A 20773-nucleotide genomic window follows, 5' to 3' on the forward strand; every position below is an offset into this window, starting at 1 on the left:
GTCTCCGGTTCAATCTCAACCTCGGCCAAGCTCGATATCAGGCAGCACGATATCAAATTGGAAATAATATATCTCAAATATAATCTCAAGTGAAAATCGCTTAGACAGGCATTCGCCTTTGATACTCATAACTATTAGATATATTTCTAATATAATTACCACACATATAATAGAAGGGTAAATGCCTCTAATGAAACATTAGGTATTTCAACAGAAACAGGTTATAGGATAAGTAATTCTAAGAAGTTTTGATTGCTGTTGAAACAAAAAATAATAATAATACAAATATCAAATTATCCTGAAGTATCAAATGATTTGATGCATCAGTTGCTTCGGGAGTTATGCGATAAATTTTAATAATACTAATTATATAAAATTTATATAAAAATACTTGATCTCAAAAGTAAAAAAAACTGCATTGATCTGCTATAGTACTGCGCCTGATAAGAAGGAAAATAAACAAATATAAAAATCTTGTCGAACAGAGCAAATTATAAACGAATCTAAAACAATGAGGCAATTGAAATGCAATAATATTTTTCAAAAATGCGATTAGAAAGTTATTTAATAGTAATGAATTTGTCGTTTCTGTACGCTTTGCTGGATGACTTCATCGGGGTGCGAGAACTGCACAAAAGTCAGGCATCATGCACATATGCCATTGCTTCAAGATATTTTCCAAATGGAACTATTATCTATTCAGTATCAGTGAATCCAAATATAACAGATGCTACGACAACTGTCGATTTGAATAGAAGAATTTTAGAAAAACTCCATTCCCGTTTGCAATGGACTATTTCCACAAAATATTCGGTTACGAATCACAGCGATTGGGTTGAACATTTGGACAGAGCTTCTGGATACATCCTCTTAATAAATACGGTAGACGATCTTATGGACAACTTATTTTTGTTAAAGGAACTGCCAACTTGGAATCCTAATTCAAAGTTTATTATTCTTTTAGTGGAAACTGCTGAATATATTTCAGAACTGACCAGTATGGCTATGAGTATATTGTGGGATTACAATATCATAAATGCCTTGATTTTGATACCGGACGAATCAAACAGAACCAGTTTCAGAATAATAACTTGGTTTCCATACGCCAATGGTAGTTGCGGTACTGAACTGACAGATTTTACATATTTAGATACTTGCAACAATGGAAAATTCGCACGGAAAATAAATTTGTATCCCCGTAAAGTACCAGATGACATGAACGGCTGTCCAATTCAAGTTATTACAGTGGTATGGCCACCTTTCATCATACATCCTGGAAATTATTATATTGAAGATGATTCAGATATCCCTTTGACGAATGGTTATGAAATACTGCTCATGAGAGTATTGGAAGAGCACTACAACTGCAAGTTCATTTACCGAAGTTTTTCAAAACCAGAAAATTGGGGAGATGTTATCCGAATAAATCATTCACCGGTCTGTTTCAGTATTTAATGGAACGAAAAGCTGATATTGGAATTGGTGCAATATTTCCTAAATCGATTTTACATGATGAGTTCGACTATTCGATTCAGTATTTTCAAGACCAATATGCGTTGGTTTTACCTTTAGCAGGTTTGGCACCTGGTTGGCAAAATTTTATTGCTATACTCAATCCGACTATGTTATTATCATGCTTCTTTATATTTATTACTACTTCTATGTTTTTCTTCATTGCGGCTAAAGGAAGTCGAGACTTGAAAATATATCAAACTAAAACTGGAGCAAGTTTTGTTGCATTGTCAATTGCTTTAATGAATTGTATGGCAGTCCAACCAAAATATTTTCGACTGAGAATCATATTTATTACATGGTCGTTTTTCAACATTGTCATGAACGCAGTTTTTCAAAGCGGTCTTATCAGAACATACACATATCCCTTGCAGAAATATCAAATAAAAGATGAAATTGAAATAGTGGATGAAGGGCATATCATGGCAGGAACTGATACAATCAAGCATATTTATGGAGATTCGGACGATTTTATTTCCAAGTATATAATGAAGCACTACAAGGAATTGGAATCATTGCAATCTCTTCAATATGTTGCTTATTACAAAAACATCACATCTCTAATCAGCAGAAGCTATTTGTCCTACATTCCAACAAATTTGAGGAAACGTATTTTCATACCCAAGCACAACGTAATATCGCTACCTATAGAAATGTTATTTGTAAAAGGGTTTCCATTTCAGAGAAACTTTAACAGAGTCATCGCGCGATGTCTATCGTCTGGTCTTTTTGAAAGATGGAAATCGCATGTCCGTAACACGTTGCAGACCAACTCTACCGAAGACATAACTGAGAAGGAAAATAAAAAACAAGAAATACACATAAATTTGAGTGATATTAGTAGTGCTTTCGCTCTTCTTATATTTGGATTCATACTATCAATCGCTGCATTTTTATATGAAATCAGAGAGTGTGTGTGTGTAAAAACAACTAGTGATAATTTGAAAAACAAATTAATCAGAAGACCAAGTAGAAGGTTTTCCTTCGTACTGTAGAACGCTCGTCGGCAATGTAAGTAATTAACTTAGTTCAGAGATCATGACAAAAAATTCTTTTGAAGTAAAATTTCTTTAGGCGCCACTAGGGTGTAAATCTGTAAGAATGCAACGGAAATTGCGTTACGCCCGAACTGTACGTCATTCGCTCTCAATGAAATCATTTCAATATGGGTCGATTGTGATTAGTCGTCGTGTATTTGAATAGAGATATGTCGTTGTATGCGTACCGGCATCAACGTTGAATATTTTACCCTGTTTCTTAAAAATAATAAAACAAATTAAACATTTGTGCCGTGTACTAAACGTAAGTTTATTGATTAGAAATGATTTCTATATTATTCCTAGTTTCTATAAATCTTTGAAGTTATTAAAATGTAAAATATTTTTTAGGCAAGACAGATATTACAGCTGTTCAAAGAATGAGATTATATCGCCCGCGAAAAACTAAAAAAAATACAAGCAGTCAATGCATGTATGTTAATTTTAATTACATGAAGTTCTTCAAACACAATTACACGATGGATGAAGTTGCGAAAACAATATTTGTTTGGGCGTTGTTAAACATAATCCACTGTGTGAACGAATTTTATAGAATTTATTAATCAGCAAATACTTCATTTCTCTAATGAAGGTTCATTTCTAAGTGCTAATTAAAATGACAAACTGATCATGTTATATTTGAAGTATGACTTTAATTACATTATTATTTTTAAATATTATAACATATTTTAATGCTATTTTAAATATATAATTTATTATTATATAAATGTGTATAAATATAATAATGGTTGACACTAATAAATGTGTGCATCACGAGTGTTACCATATTACTAATAAACACTATTCAAATTTTTAACTTCCCGTAGGGCAAGTTATAGTAATCGCAAAAAAATCGAAAATGAAAATTTTTGCATTTCTCGACGTTTCAAAGGTTTCTGAATATTTTGGCATACCTTAGAAAAAATGGATGTATGTGTGTGTGTGTGTGTGTATGTATGTGCGGATACAAATTTTCGTCGACGATTTCGGGAACACCGATCAACCGATTTGAATAATTCAAAAAACATTCGATTCGTATTGATAAGGAGACGTGCTGATTAGTTTTTGGCGAAGTCAGGTCTAGCCGTTCCGAAGATAGGGGGCAAAAAGTGCCGAAAACGGTAACTCAGTTTTTAAGAGAATTGATAAGGTGAAGAACCGATCATGCCATTTGGCGGTCAAAAATGATCATTAGACATAATTATGCACATCAAATTATCAGATATTTTATAGAGATTTTAACAATAAGTATAATTTTGGTTTACATTTCTATGGGTTCCGTACCAATGTTTACGCGTTAGACGTCGACGCGGCGCTTACGCGGTTTGATATTTCGTCTTTATGCAGTTAAAGCAGTACGATTGCTTTGAAAAAAAGTTTAGATCTTTCAAAATATGTCAAAATAAAGAAAACATTTTTTTTCCAAAAAAAAAAAATTAAAAAAAAAAATTAAAAAAAATTTTTTTCAAAAAAAGTAACTTTTTGTCTAATCGTTTGTCTAAAATCTTATTTTTTTAAATTAAATTTTTTTCAAAAATGTTAATCGTTTTTAAAAAAATAATAATTTTTGGTACGGGAAGTTCCAGCAATTTGCCTTAAGGCACGATGCCTTAATTGCCTTAAGACAGAATTCCACTTGCAGCTAGTTATATGATGTATTTATTTTTATTTAAATGCCATCTTGTTCAGTGGAAAAAAAAATTTACTTCATTAAATTAAACTTAGCTTTAAGTGCGAAATATAATGTACAATTGTGTGATGCGTAATGTATATAATTGAACCAAATCCTCAGTATTTTGAAGATTTTATATAATAAGATAATGATAACATTAACATACTTTTGCTGGAGAGTTCAATATTTTGCTCTATATAATAAGATATATGCTTCAGAATACTATAATTATGTTTAAGCTTTTGAATATCAAATCTTGTTTATGAAGATTTGATATAAATAAAACACTGCGCATTAATACTTATTAATATTTTTATTTTTTCTTAAAACCAATACAAAATTTAATTGAATGTAAATATTTCAATATAAAATATGTATAAGACAAAAACGTACACTAATTTATTTACTTATATACTATTTAGAGGACCATAAGGATCAGGTTATGGACCTGAATTTATAAAAATCAGACCAAATCATATCACAGTGATTTATTTTCGAATTTATAAAGGTAAATGTCATGTTAATACTCAATAATTTAATTATCGCTTGTAATTAGTAATAAATATTTTTGGCAGAGAAGGTTGATAAGTAGTTTTATTGAATAATTTGTAGAGCATAGATTATTTATATTAAAACTACCTAATAATATATTTAACTTATTGTGATAATCTAATATATGAGATAGATATTATTATGAAATTTTACGCACAGTATTGCTAATACATTTTGGTGGGATGAATATCTTTAGATAATTCAATAAGAAAATTTCATTTTCTTTTGATCATCCTCCTTGACTTCATTGGAGTACCTTTTCAACGTTATTTGGGCCATACGTGGCTTAATGTTGCATTTTTTAGGGAGTTCCGGTAGCTTATTCACAGCATTATCCAGCATGTGACAAATAACAGGAGCTACTCTTTCAAAAACTTGACTTGTAGAGATAGTCCGTGAAATAGGTTGAGAATGCTCATAACTATTCATTTGATTAACGTTTGCTGTAATTTCCTTATGTTTAGTTTCCCAGTCATCTATTCTGCGTCTCAGTTCACCAATTTCATTACTTTGCCTCTTGATTGTTCTGCTTTGTTTAATCAAACGTTTGTTTTGGGTTGCATATAATTCCTTAATCTTTTTAAACTACAACAAGATAATTTAATTATTTCAAAGTCACAATTTTCTTCTATAATTGACGTATCAGCAAAAAAAACAATTTCATAATGATTTCAAAATATGTGACTAAATAATATCCAGTGCGATATGTTTTCATACTCAGTGTGATAAAAAAAGTATTAGTGAAAATAGTGATTTCCGAATAGTGTAACTAGTCGACCTAGAACCTCTTACCAACTTATAAATTGTGTGAGTACATTTTTTAGTATTTCACACTTCAATTAAATTCTATAAATAAAACACTTTTCATATGCCTCTAATATATTAGAATGCTTGTTTAGACGCTGAATTATATCACTATGCAATGTATCATAAAACTAATTTTAACTGATATATTTCGAACAGTTTTTAAATTTTTAAAATTAATTCAGAATTTTTGGCTAAAACTTTGACGAAAATTTTTGCATTCATTGGATAATTGTAAAAAAAAAGATCGGTTCGACCAATAGTCGCACAAAAATAACCAACGCAAATCCATATCGAGTTTCATCAAATGGATATCAAATTTTTGAAACCAGTCATCACAAGAAACATTGATGAAAGGTCAAATATTGACTCACATTCAAATTCATAGTGCTCGACTGATGAATAATGTTGGAGATCCAGAGCAGAACAGAAGGATATCATTGCTCACAGGGCCGGTCCTGGAGTCCTTAGCGCCCGCATGCAACTTTTTTTTAGCGCCCTCCCCCCTATTAATTTTAACTGTTTTAACAGTTTATTATTAAAATTATATAAAAATTACATTTTTTTAAAAATTTATTTTTAATTATTCTGGATTTAGTACACGCGTATAAAATATATTGATTTTAAATTTATTTAGAAAATCTAGGCCATTTGTGGGTTGATTATAATCAAATATTTTTGAATTTTCAATTATTTTTAACATATTGCATTATTAATATTTGGGTTTTGAAACATTTTACTTATTTATTATGCTATTTATTCTATTGAGCAAATCATGCCAAGAAAACTAAAAAAAACTAGCTTTTCATTTTCAATCATAACATTCGTATTTCATGTTGGATTTTTAAAATTTTACGTTAATTCAATTTTTCATTATTTACAATATCCAAAATTGCGTCGTAAACTTCACAATTACAATTAATTTTAGAATATGGACAACACTAGGTATAAAAAAAGCCTTAAGATTCTCGTTCCAAAGTAAATTTTGCTTTCATTTTTCATATTTGTTCTATTTCCATATCCCTAACCACGCATGTCTTTCAAAGTTCATCGAAACATTTGCAACAAAAACAAAAGTATCCCGATTAGTCATTATCCCGATTATAATTTGTTTATATTTTTTAACAAGTTCTGTTTCAACTAAATCAGCTCGCAATTTTGCGTCAATAATGCCCAACAATTAATTTAATCTTTCGCAGGTTTGCGCTTATGGGATTGAACACTAGATAATTTCTTTTTCGATTCCACGGTAACTTCAAACAAAGAAAAAATTGAATAAGTAGAATAAGCAACAAACAGAGCTGTTATTTACTAATTTGCACAGTTATTAATTGGTTAATTGTTTCTACTGATATCACATTGCAAAATAAATATGCCTTTTGTGTCTCTGTATCCCCAGTTAAGTTAGATTGTTTATTATAATTCATCAAGTATTCTAGTTTTTATATGAATAATAAAAAATATAAATAATATATTATAAATTTAATTTCCAAATTTCTTGCATCGCATGCAAGGCAGGACCGGCCCTGATTGCTCATTTCAGTGGTGACTTCGGTGCTGAATATATGATGTATATGGTATATACATCTGGGCCGCTGAACCCAAGACTCAAAATTCATGCAATTAAGATTATGTCGGAACAATATCAATTTAAGAGCAGCTTGCGCCTTTCGCTCAATACAAGAGAAAGCAGTGTACTCTTAGGATTTTATATCAGATAAAAGATAGAAATTTTACCAACAATAAAAATCGTCAACAGAAAACCGTAAGTCTTGAAAAGCTTAGAATAGATAAACCTCACAAGGTAAAGACCGATAGCATCACTAGTAAGTTTGTTCCACAGTGAAGGGAATATGAATGTATTGTCACAGTTTCAAAGCAAAAATCTAAGTTTGGCTGAATCGAAGCCACGGAGAAGTCAATTGTTATTTTTGCACGGCTATTTTCGAGCATATTTACACTGCATTAAGTAAGACGCCGGAGTAGACGATGTTTTGACTTAGGAGATGATGCAGAGATTTAGTGAATAGTGGAATTACACCAGATTTACTAGTGGAACTCCTCATAGACTTCGTTTCATAAAAAGAATAAGATCAAATGACGTCAATTAGGAGAAATAAAAAAATAACACTTTGGTTCCTAGATTCCGCCACAAAGTACATAAGGGAAGTACGGATAATAAATGACATGGCGTTGTTTTTTAATGGTATTATAATTAGTCTCAATTTTTTTTATTCATCCTAAGTTCATTGGCTACCAGTAAAATAGTCTTTTAATTAAGTTGGAACTATAATAACATATTTATTTATAAAAAATGCATTTATACAAAAACCATTTTACCCATATAAAATATATGGCCCATATAATATATAATAATATAGTATGGATAACATGACATAAGGTAAAGACATACTGAGATTCTAATTTTTAAGAAGACCGTTTATAAACTAATCATTTGGTCCTCGCAAGGACATTGGTTTTGTAATAAATGAAGTGTTCTTCTTTTTACCAGTGAATTCTTTGGTCAGTTATTAAAAGTAGTTAGAGTAGAAGTTAAAAGTCAATCACTTTTGACAGGTTTAGATTTTTTTTTCATTGACTGGAATAAACTATCCTATTATGCTGGCGAAATAGAATTATGTAATTTCGTTCAAAAGTTAACAAAAGGGGAATAAATCGTCAAAATTCCATCAAACACCTGATTATTGCAATAAATTTGATCAAAATCACTAAAACTGACTTAAGTTTATCAATTTTAATAATATTTGCAAATTGACCAAAGGTACCAAAAAAACATGATAAATTGACCCTCGAAATAGACTTTTGAAGGCACAATACAAATTTGAAGTGAATGATGCCTAATATCCAACAAGATTGTGATAATGGTTTTCTTCATGTTATACAGTCACAGAAACGTAATTTAATTAACAAACTAGCCATTTTTTAAATAAGGCCAATGTTTCACTTGGTCCATATATACCATTTTGTCCATATTTCGCCTACTTGTAGGAGAGAAAGCTGACACTTTAATCACTCTTAATCAATTGTTATTGCATAATGTATTTTCTCACATCAAAAATTATGAGAAAAAAAATCTGATGATTTCTTTTCAACAACTATCATCAATTTCTTTAAGAATTCAGGAGCAAAAAGGCCAAGAAAGAAGCTGGTCCACTCTTTTGAACATAAGTGATAAGAAACTTTTTTCATGAATAAGTGATGAATATTTTCTATAAAATGTTTTAATTACACATATAATATATTTTATTTCAGAATAAATTTAATTAACTTGCATTCTTATGTAAAAATGCGTTTTTCATAACAAACTTTTCAAATAACAAACTGCCCTCCGGAAAAAATTAAGTACATTAGCAAGATACGAATGTACACATAAATCACGAACATAGATTCAATTGGTTAAAAATAGTATAATCATAAAAATAATTTAGATATTCATAAAAGCTGAAAAAATTACCTGATTTGATAATCCTATGAATTTCTTAGTTAAAGCATCTGTTAATACTTTATCAACAAGGTTCTTATTAAATGCGTTCTTGAAAGGATTAGAATCTTGTGTTTCATAACCCTCTTGAGATGTTGAAGGTAAAGCTGTAAAAATAAATCTTTAATAAAGATGACACAAATACTGACGAGGGACAACATACTACATTTGAATACATACAACGATTTAATACAAATGTGTTTTCCCTTGGAGCATTGTTGGTTTGTGTTGCTTTTAATAGTGGGCATATTTTTTCATCAAAATGTTCTATGGCCATAGATGATATATCCCGAAGTTCTTGTAAAATTTCATGAGCTCTGGGTGGATTATTAGTTAATTCTAAGACTTTCAAAACTCGAAGAACTTCATCTATCACCTTAGGAATAAAAATAAAATTAAAAATATAAAAATAATTTGATTAATAGAATGAAAAATGTAATATTTCTGATACCCCACAGACAGATTTATTGAACACTATTGCTAACTACTGTTATAAAAATATACATAATCATGAATGCAGATGGCAAAAAATTTAGTTAGTCATTAATAATCATGATTGTAATATTAAAAACCAATATCATGAAAATATTAACCAATATTTGACATACAGAGAATTTCATTGGGCAGTCATCTTGATTTTGAAAAAAAATTGAGGCCAAACATCATTTTAGAACTCAAATATTTTTTTTGAAAAACAATAAATAGTAAAAAGAGATAATGAAAGTAAAATAAAATCCATCAAACTCATAATTAGTCAGACTCACAAGCAATAGGTTAATAATATGAATTGAATCCAATCAGATCAAATTGATTTAATTTGGTTCATTTAAACCATTTCACCTGATTCAATTATGATTTGAATATTTATATTATAGTTACCTTTCCAGGTATAAAACAGCATATGTTCTGTTCAATATATTTACTGTATGTCATAGACATCATTGAAATTCTTGTTTCGATTGAGGTCAATATATCACAATGCCTCGACAAGGGATGATACCTACAAAACAATTTATATTAATTTTAACAATTTACACATTAAGAGAGTATAATATAACAGTCTGCAAAACACTAGTCAAAAACTATATATATACTTCAAAGCATTATGAAATTAATTAACTAATTAATGAAAAATTACTACTTCCAAATCTGAATTTGAGATTGTTGGCTAAAATATATTTAAGAACTCAATCGTTAATTGAAATCTAATTAAAATTGTTTTAAATTAAATTCTATAACATAAGTAAGTATTAACAATATATTTTTGAAAAGATATCAACATTCTGAAATTCAATTCATCACAGAAACATACTTAAATCAGATGCAATGGTTTAAAAATTACTAATTACTGCTCAACTAAAAATTTGTTTCAATTTTAATATATGACTAATATGTTTAAAATATCATTTTGTTGTTTTCAAGTGATTCGAATATACACATGTATCATCCATAATATCTCTCTCTTGTATATCGAACAAAATATAATTTACATGTGTTATATATACCGATAAAAGTGACTGAATCACCAATTGGTAAATGAATGAATTTGAGAGTAAATACCAATTGCAAGAATGGCCAATTGTCATAAACTATTATCATAAAAAATTTAATAACTAATCATTAGCTAGTTTTCATGTAAAATGTCGGTTTGATATATAAACCAGTGAAAGAAAAAATTCATTAATGTATCTCGATCCATAAAAATTATGGATATGAACCTTCTTTCGGATTCTCTCCTTGGTAATCTTGCTTTCACATTCTTTAAGAAAGCAGCATGTTTCTTTTCCATTGTTATAAATCCACGATTTAACAACCGTTGTGCAGCCTTATTAAAAGACTTACAGACCTGTTGAAATTGAAATTGGTAAAAAGTTACAATATATGACACAAATTTTTAATGTAATTGTAAATGATAGTTAAAAATTTTATATGAATTGGTTGTAACACGTCATTGCACATTTATTTTGACAAACAAATGTTTACTGTTATTTTCATAACTATATATTGTCAATCATGGATATTACACATAAGTAATTGGTGTCAATGCAATAAAAAAATATAGACAGCTTAGGCAAATATTTTGAATGCAACTGGAGAAAATTATTTTAAAGAAACTGAATTGTTCTTATAATAAAAAAAGACCCTTTATGACTACCACTCAATTCTGAAATCAAAATCAGTGAAAACTTATATCAGGTAATAATTTATGTTTAGTATGTATATAATAATCATTAAAAATATACAAATATATATTTACCAGTCTCATTTTAGATATCTCATCAAATGAAAGGTAACTTAGAATATGTTCCAAGACGATATCTGGGCTTTGTAATATATTCATTCTGTAATTTTATCGTTAATTGCACTAACAAAAACAATTATCAATACAAATATTTGCTATAAAAGTAAATAAGAAATTATAACAGATTCGAATTTACTAGGAGAAGCATAAAAAATAAACAATTTTTATATTTGTTTTAATTATTTTTATGTACTATTATATGATAGACAACATACGTGAAGTATATGCAGAATACAAAGAGGTCAAAGACTAGGCTTACAGAAGTGCCAACTTCATATAAAGTCATCGCGGTGCCAGATGTTAACAACCCATTAATAGTTTCTTCTTCTTGACTATTGCTCGGCGTGTAGGGCAAGTAGGGAGTCCGAAATTACATGAACTTCCCGATATGTGTAAATAATCGACTTAATAATAACAAATAAATTAATTTATGACTGATTAAAAGAATTTCTAGTGGATTTATTATACATGATTGAAAACGAACGAACACGTGAAATCGGAGTATTTTCTGAAAGCAAATTTTCAAAAATCATTAATTTTTATAAGCGAACCAGTTTCCGTTTTGAGAGAACTAAGCTTCTGATTTGAATGATTCAAAAAACTTTCTGCTTGTTTTGACAAAATAATTGCTTTTGGAAAAAAAAATTTTTTTCAAAATTTTTATTTTCTCAAAAAAGTTTTTTTGTATATCGAAAATAATTCCGATTTTAATTGTAATTTTGGCTAAAATTCAGTATTTCAGTTTATATAACTCTTATAAATATTAGACAATATTAAAGTATTTATAATAATCTATATGAAAACATTTAATATTTCTCGAATATATTTCGGTACGGGAAGTTCCAGCAATTTTCCTTAAGGCACGATGCCATACACAACTAGTTTAATTTTAACAAACTTCAAAAAACTACTCATTTTCTCAAACTTTGATGAATTTTTAGAATTAAACTACTTGTCGTAAGACCGTAATATTTCAGTAAGTTCGGTAGATTAAGAGTAGAATTAAAGTCCTACAAAACTGGCTCAATTATAAAAATTATTGATTTTTGAAAATTTGCTTTTAAAAAATACTCCGACCGGGTTGACGTGTTCGATTTTCAATAATGTGTAATAAATCCACTTCGAATACTTTTAACCACTTATAAATTAATTTATCTATCATGGATTAGGTCGATTATTTACGCATATCGGGAAGTTCATGTAATTTGCCTTAAGGCAAAATACCAATACCAACTAGTTTTTACTTTTTTATGGTATCTACGAAAGCGCCTGCCTTTCCAAAAATTTCAGTTCTCATTTCGTCAATACCAATCAAATGTTTTTTGAATCATTCAAATCGGACGATCTCTCAAAAATTGAATTACTATTTCTGGCACTTTTTGCCCCGTACCTCAAAAACGGCATTTAAATCGTCTAATTACAAGAAAACGGCTCGGTAGATTTTCACCTAAAACTAATTAGTATCATTCCCAACTAATATCTTTCGAACGGTTTTTGAATTTTCAAAATCGATTCAGAATAGCGGGCTAAAACGTAGACGAAAAATTTTTCACTTTTCTGCGATTTATAAAGAAACGGCTTGGCCGATCGTCGCGCAAAACTGACAAACAATAGTCCTCATTGAGATATATCGAATGTCTTTTAAATGTTTGAATCGGTCTTTGAGATAACGTCGATTTACGGCAAAAAAATCTGTTCACACACACACATACTTTGGTCTCATTCGATTCAGAATGGCTTGAAACGTCGAGAAAACATAAAATTAGCGATTTGGATTTTTTGATGAAAACATAAACTTTTCCTTCGGGAAGTTGATTAAAAAGCAAAATAATTATTAAATGTACTAGAGTTAACAAAGTAGAATCTGATAAATACATTTTAATCCTAGCAATTTAGTTTTCTCACAATTTATATTCATTTTATATTCAATATATTTTATGTTCCTCTTTGTTTGCGATATATTTGTACTCTTCAATATAAGTTATTTGTTCACTTTTTAATTTTTTGTCATTCCATCGTAAATATAATACTTCTGCGCTTTTCTCTGTTTAGTTTTTAGGTTATTGATTTATTATTAATACATAATTGTAAAATTGTAATACTTATAATTACGTAAATAATTATAACACTTATAAGCATTCCAATTGTTTTGTAAAAGCATGTCTGCGATATATTTACGTTATTGAAAAAAAGAAGTTCACGTTTTCGCAAAAGATTGTTCCAAGTCATTCCGAAAGAAGGAGTATGAGAGCCGACTTTTGACCTTTCGTCGACGTTACTGCTGGACCCATTTCAAGAATTTGAAAGATATTCCATGGCAGAAAAGTGTAAAAATGTTCGTCCACGTTTCAGGCCACAATCTAGAATCGATTTTAAAAATTCAAAAACTGTTAATATTGAAAAATTGTTGAAAAGCGAAAAATATTGGTTGGAAAACGCGTTGATTAGTTTTTAGTGAAAATCACCTGGGACGTTTCTTCATAATTAAAAGCTAAAAAAATGACAATTCTCATGAAATTTTGTATAACGATAGATTTCGTAGCCTGAAATAACATACTAAAATATTAGAAGCCCGCGATAAGCGGTTGAGATAAAGAGTTACATCAAAGCTTAGAATTTTGAAATGTGCTCGAGCGATTCTAGTTGGTATCTATGCCGAAGTATCTGTACGTTTTGTGATATTTTGTAGGCAGTTATTGATTACAGTTAATGTCTATAATTACAATTAATAAAATACATTGTTAAAACTCGAAATGGATGGATTGATGAAATGTATGTGTATGTGATTATATAAGTATGTTTCAAAGATATCAATTAAAAATCATTTTAAATGAAAAAGGAATCCATGTTTTCGAAACAAAAAGTTAAACATTTTATCTAATTCTAATGTTCTAATTCTTACTTTAAGACAAAATGTTACTTACAACTAGTTGAAAATATATTTCGTATTTTAAATATTTTGTTCTCAATACAGGAAGTATTGGCTGTATTATGAAACGAATATCTATGTACAGGAATACCCCGCTCAACGCGGGGTATACGTTCCATGAAAGTAGAGTAAGGGGTTAGGAAAAGACGGCTAGGAAATTGGTTCGGTATTAAATTTAAAATGTATGTTATTTTTACTGAAAATAAAGCTAATCATTTATTTCTTAAAGCCCAAATTAATATCGCATTATTATTTCTTGCAAAAATAAAGACAAAATATAAATAACAAAACAAAGATTCTTGAAAAAACAGATAACATTCTAATTCCATTATATTTAGTTAGCCTTCCGTGTTTTCAGTGATTTGCCGTTTTGGGACAAAAGCATCTAATGTTGTTTCACTTTTTCTTTTGCATTGTTCTCTTAAAAGTTCTTCATAAACGGATGGAGCATCTCTAACACCACGCCTTACTTTAGAGTTCCTGTCAAAATTCGGATCATTTTCAATTATCTAAGTCCATTATTTAAGTTATGGTAACCAACTTTTTTTACAAACACCATCCAAAGTTCTTTTTGTTTTTCCGCTGAATTACTGCTGTCAACATTTTTGTTTTCTTCTTGTTCAGTTCATTCCTTGAGCTCGCCATTATAGTGCAGTAAACGGAGCGTTTTAGGTCTGAATTTTTTTACTGTGCTCCGAATTGAATGAAAATTTGGAATTAGGTTCATCTTACCCTCAAGTTCAAAAGTGAAAACAATTCTGGTTGCGATCGATTTCCGACGTTATTTTGAAAAAATGTAATTACACAATTGAGAAGGGGTGTCATCCCCCCGGGGGGTGATGGCGCAACCCGAATTGTTTTCACTTTTGAACTTGAGGGTAAGATAAACCTAATTCCAAAATTTCATTCAATTCGGAGCACAATAAAAAAAATTCAGAGGTTATACCCTTTTTTCCTCTCCGTTACTGCACTATTAGAAATACTGCGCTGCTTCTTGAATTATTTCTACGACATCTTTCTAATTTATCCCTTCAAAACCTGGGTTGAAATAAAAGAGCGCTAAACCACAACAGCGCTAAACGATACGGCGTTAAACGGGGGTATTACGTAAACAAATCTAGAAGTAATACGAGTGGTTAATTTACTTGAAGTGCATGTGTTGCCATCTATAACTAAAGTGGTAAATTAAAATAAAGGTAAAGTCAAACATAGCGATCTATTTTACTCCCATATCTATGGTTTTAGCAAGGAGTACTGTACATCTTCTTTCACAGATGGCAGCTAGTTCATTGATCGCGTTAAATACAGATGGCTGTGCCCTGTGTATGTCAATATCAACTATAAATCGTTCGCTCAAATTGGGGAAAACCTGTACAGTTTTCAAATATTCGATCGGCATTTGCTTTCGTTTTTGGTTATAAGTTTGTGAACGAGTGTCGTTGGTTATTAACTGTGTTTAAGTAAACATTTATAAAAGAAATTTGGTATGTCGAAGTGTTCCGTGCCAAACTGTCACAACACAAAAAAGACTGAGGGAGTAGGAATGCACATCTTTCCGGCAAAAAATGATCAGGCATGTGTAACGTATTATGTTTATATAATGAAAATGTGTAACGTATAAGGAAAATGTTCTAGATGTTTGCTGTTTGGGTGCGAAGGGCAAATAATCCGCAACTGGACGATTTGACTCCTTTGCATTGTAACACTTCCCGCTATATCTGTGACGCTCATTTCGCAGACATTTGCAAAGTAAACCACCTTGCAAAAAATGCAAGAACAAATTTAAAAATTCATGCACTTCCGACCTTAAATATGCCAGGTATGTTCTATAATGCATTAATAATAGTTTGCTTATGTCAAATTAATATTTGCCTTGGTATTTGAAGGATTCGTTGGGGACCCTTACCTGGAGGCAAACTGTCTCATGGATAAAAAAAGATTTCGTAAGTATAATAATGAAGTTTATATAATGGATTGATGCATAGATTTTAAAAAACTAGTATATTTTTAGAACTTGGTATATCAATTCGAAAAAGTGAAGTTAAGGCAGGGGCATACCGATTGTTGGAGGAAGATGATCCTATCTTAGGTAATTAAATATCAAGTGCATATTTATATAAATTATGGTAACAGGTAACAAGGCATCTTTTGGCTCACATACATATACACAACTTTTTCTTATCTTGATCTCAAACAATTCAGAACTTAAAACAATTTGTTTACTAGTTGGATCAAACATCAAACTTTGGACGGTTGATAGAAACTCACATATTGAAATATTTGGCATAGAAAAGATAGCAAAATTTATTTCCAATTACATTTTGCACTTTATATTCTGTTATTAAATAAAGAAAACGCGAATTTAGCTTCAAAATAATCTAAGGTTATTTCAAAGCAACTCCTATACTTTGCACACTTTTTAATAACACAATTAAAAATTGTGTATTTGAAATATTTTGATATTACCAGATAACCAGACTAACCAGAATAACCAGAACTAGAATCAGATTATTTATAAATATTATATTTTATTATTGTCTAGGTTATGTATTGTTCAGGAATGATAATGTCATAGATAGATAAACATACATGGATAATGTTTTCATACGTCACTGAAAGAAAATAGTTGGTACTACTGTAAGGTAATTTTGCAGGAATTCAAATAATTTAATAATGTTTATTTCAAAAACCGCAAAATGGATCAAATTTCATGGAATATGCTGTAATATTATAATAATTTAGTAATCAAGAATCAAAGTTTTAAAATTGATCACCAACATTATATTTATGAACGTCGACAAGTCACTCCCATTAAAATACTTTGCTAGAAAATAAGCTGTCATCTACTGTTTGCTATAGATAACCTAGACAATATAATAATTATATAGATGAGGTTATTGCCCCAAAACAGTATCTGTAAGATGTATTAAATATATTAATAATAAATTCGTGGAATAATTGTTCCTAAAGTAAGTTTTTGATCATGCTAAATGCCAAATCTATATTGTTTATTATTTTTTGAGATATTTTATTTAGATTGCAATATTTATAATTTACATTTGAATTTATTGTCTTTACATTTGTAAGTTTGTATTTATTTTGCCATATATAATAATTCTTTGAATGAGAAATGTATCCGTTTATTTACTAAATGTTTAACCTATAAAATCAATATTTGACCTACAACAATATTTTAGAAAATGTAACTATAATTGAAGTATATAATAAAATAATTATAAAGAACAGATCTTCATGTAATATAAATTGATAAAGATGCCACTAAATTTTAAATATAGAACAATATTGTACTGTATTTGAAAAATGTGTTTACGAAGTGGTATTAAATCATAATTACTTTATTTGCTCCAAGGAAATAGAAAGCTAGTTATTCATTAATTAACGTACTTAATACTTATTTTATTTAAGTTTATTTTGCCTGAATATATAATATAAATAGTGAAATATGAACTTTCGAAATGGGATCATTATAATAAATACATTCTTATTTTCCAGTGAGATCATTGAGATCTATTTCAAGTAAATGTACTAGCATTTACAAAATACCGAGAATAAGTTGTCAGAGATTTGCATCAGTTTATGACAATCCAAACATCATGAGTGAAATTCCAAGTTTACAACAAGTCATAAAAAAATTGAATGATTTCGCACCTCTCACTTTGGCCGAATCATGGGATAATGTTGGATTACTAATAGAACCTGCTACTCCCAAGTAAATTAATTACTGATATATATCTATATATATAGACTAATAATAAAATTTGTCTCATTAATTCAGGCCGATACAACGGATACTTCTGACCAATGATCTTACAGAAGAGGTGGTACAAGAAGCTATCGAATTAGCTGCTAATTTGATAATTACATACCATCCTTCAATATTTAGTCCATTGAAATCTGTCACAATGAGGTAATAATGCTAACAATATATTTAAATAAAATATATAACATTAATTAATAAACAGTGTATATATTTTGGTTATAGTTTTTTAAAAATATTAATTGATTCAGTTAAAGTTATTCGGCAGGTAAATATTTGAATGTGATAAAAACCTTTGTTGTCAACAAAAAAATTCTCAAAGTCTAAAACACTTATTTGAAATCAAATGTGTGTCTAAAGTATAATAACTTAATGTTCTGAATTATAAAAATATACTCAGGAGTACTAAGTATGAATTTTATTTTTTTTCTAGGACTTGGAAAGAACGTATAACAGCAATTTGCTTAGAAAATAGGATAGCCGTGTTTTCCCCACATACAAGCTGGGATTGTGTTCAAGGAGGTGTCAATGATTGGCTAGCGAATGCGTTTGAAATTGAAACATCTATGCCTATAATTGTAAGAAAAATGGTTGAATCTATTTGTAATTATAATCATACCATTCATAGTAGTATTTTATATTAAATTAATTTTGCAATATTACTTATTAAGTTATAAATTAATTTTTATAAATTGAAATTTGTAGAAAAATATTGATCCGTCAACTGGAGCTGGTAGATTGTGTAAATTAAAGAATTCTATATCTATACAAAAAGCAGTAGATTTAGTCAAAGCTCAAATAAATATACCCCATGTACGATTAGCTTTGGCTGCAGGCAAAACAATGGGTAAGAGTACAGAATATTTTCTATAACACATAAGGTAACCATGTATTTTCTTCAATTAAATCATTCATAATTGCAGATTCCACTATATCTTCTGTAGCAGTTTGTGCTGGATCTGGAACCTCAGTTTTTAAAAATGTAACTGAAGCAGATTTACTTCTAACTGGTAGATAATTTTTTTTGATAAGCTTTTGATAAATTCTTTGTATATTATGAAACACTTTCATTTATAAATATGAATTATTTTCAACATATTATTACCACTTTCAGGTGAAATGCAACATCATGATATTCTAAATGCAGCTCAGAATGGACAGCATGTAATTCTTTGCAATCATAGTGATTCAGAGCGAGGTTTTTTGAAGGAATTCAAATCTATATTAGAAAAGACGTTCAACGAAGAGATATCTGTAACAGTTTCGGCAACAGATAGAGACCCTCTTATAACTGTTTAATTTATTTTATTCGTTGTACCTTGTTTTTGTTGAATAAATAAATGATATATTTCTAGAGAAATAAATTTTATATTAATAACAATAATGAAAACATCTTTTATTCAAAAAGGCTGTTTAAGTATTCAGTAATAATATTGATAATAACTGTTAATAACAACTTTAATTCAGTTTTTGTTTTTCTTCTTCAAACTTCTTTTGTTTTTTTTTTCAAACACTTGTAACTACTTTATGAGTGTTTGAATTTATTATTTAATAAGCATACTTTTTGATAATTTATTCAAGTGCACTTATCAAGGCAATACAATAAAAAAAACTAGTGGCTTATGGCATTGTGCCTTAAGGCAAATACCTGGAACTTCCCATACCGTAACGGAATGATCGAGGAATATTAAATAGTTTTTTATAAATATTGTAACATTGTCTAATATTTACAAGATATATTAGTTTATTAAAAAGTTTATTAAATTTGTGATTTGTGAATTTATTTAAATATTTTATATCGTTTTATCTTTTTATTCGAATTTTTTTAAGTAGTTAATTACTCAATTTATTTAGTTTCATTTTCTAGTTTACTTATTTCTTATTAAATATTTCAAAATGGTTGTTACACGGAGCCAAGTGCCAAGTCAGTCCTTAGATACAAGTGTCTCAGTTTTGGACGACTCAATCGATTTAAATTCTACTGTTCTTTGCTCAAATTGTTTTCATTTACAATCTCTTGTTCACGAGAGAGATATTAAAATTGATAGGCTGACAAAAGAATTGTCTGAGGTTAAGTTAGGGAACCAGAATCTTCAGCTCAGGATTACTGGTGTCAGTTCCGTATTAGGAAATATGAGCTCTTCAGGTTCAGTTTTCAAAGAGTCGTCCACATTTTCACGTTCTTTTTCAAAACTCTGTAATGAGTTATCTGGTTTAATAGAAAAACGGAACATAGATTTGAAACAGCTTAGGGATGAATTTACCAAATTAGAGTCCAAAGCAAAGCACCTCGAGCAACGCGTTAATAATGATTTGTTAGGTTCTATTAAGAACAGTAAAATTTTGTTCCTTTCCGACAGCCACGGCAGAGGGTGGTCAGAATGCTTGAGAGAATTGCTTGGACGAAAATTTGATATATTCAGCATAGTCAAGCCGGGGGCCGGATTTGCTGGCGTGGTTGGGGATATCGAGAGTCTGGTATCTGACTTTGGTCCGCGTGACCATGTTGTTGTTCTGGCTGGAACGAATGACGATTCGTCCAATTACGCTATTCGTAGTGCTTTGGAAAAGGCTCGTCGTTCATGTCAAAAGACAAACCTTTGTTTGATGACAATTCCGTACAGATACGACGACGTGCGTTGCAACGGGCTGATTTCCGATGCCAATTTCTGGATCAACCGAGAC

At 29.6% G+C, this 20773-nt stretch overlaps 2 protein-coding genes across 2 annotated transcripts; one reads left to right on the plus strand and one right to left on the minus strand.

Annotated features, from left to right (window-relative positions):
* Positions 1-4944: 4944 nt before the first annotated feature.
* On the minus strand, positions 4945-11420 carry LOC113383645 (F-box only protein 28-like). The gene is made up of 6 exons (XM_026621896.1): positions 11337-11420; positions 10798-10925; positions 9959-10079; positions 9260-9455; positions 9053-9186; positions 4945-5358 (listed from the first exon to the last, which is right to left on the minus strand). Exons 1-6 carry the CDS (start codon positions 11418-11420, stop codon positions 4975-4977), a joined length of 1047 nt encoding a protein of 348 aa, XP_026477681.1. The 3' UTR covers positions 4945-4974.
* A 4293-nt stretch (positions 11421-15713) lies between these two features.
* LOC113383770 (NIF3-like protein 1) lies at positions 15714-19410 on the plus strand. Its single transcript, XM_026622031.1, has 10 exons — positions 15714-15883; positions 15946-16129; positions 16197-16253; positions 16322-16399; positions 17824-18040; positions 18107-18238; positions 18522-18666; positions 18794-18935; positions 19012-19098; positions 19203-19410. Exons 1-10 carry the CDS (start codon positions 15797-15799, stop codon positions 19385-19387), a joined length of 1314 nt encoding a protein of 437 aa, XP_026477816.1. The 5' UTR covers positions 15714-15796; the 3' UTR covers positions 19388-19410.
* The last annotated feature ends 1363 nt before the right edge of the window (positions 19411-20773 follow it).

The sequence above is a fragment of the Ctenocephalides felis genome, unplaced genomic scaffold, assembly GCF_003426905.1.
Source record: "Ctenocephalides felis isolate EL2017-DRISC unplaced genomic scaffold, ASM342690v1 CF-g0.4_SCAFFOLD_03570, whole genome shotgun sequence".
Taxonomy (NCBI): domain Eukaryota; kingdom Metazoa; phylum Arthropoda; class Insecta; order Siphonaptera; family Pulicidae; genus Ctenocephalides; species Ctenocephalides felis.

Excerpts from the sequence above, each read along its gene's own strand:
- LOC113383645 (XM_026621896.1), bottom strand. The coding sequence starts at position 11,420 with ATGAATATATTACAAAGCCCAGATATCGTCTTGGAACATATTCTAAGT. Across the intron at positions 10,926-11,336 it reads AGATATCTAAAATGAGACTG|GTCTGTAAGTCTTTTAATAA; the intron begins GTAAATATATAT and ends CAATTTCAACAG. Across the intron at positions 10,080-10,797 it reads AGGAGAGAATCCGAAAGAAG|GTATCATCCCTTGTCGAGGC; the intron begins GTTCATATCCAT and ends ATTGTTTTGTAG.
- LOC113383770 (XM_026622031.1), top strand. The coding sequence starts at position 15,797 with ATGTCGAAGTGTTCCGTGCCAAACTGTCACAACACAAAAAAGACTGAG. Across the intron at positions 16,130-16,196 it reads TCCGACCTTAAATATGCCAG|GATTCGTTGGGGACCCTTAC; the intron begins GTATGTTCTATA and ends TGGTATTTGAAG. Across the intron at positions 16,400-17,823 it reads GGAAGATGATCCTATCTTAG|TGAGATCATTGAGATCTATT; the intron begins GTAATTAAATAT and ends CTTATTTTCCAG.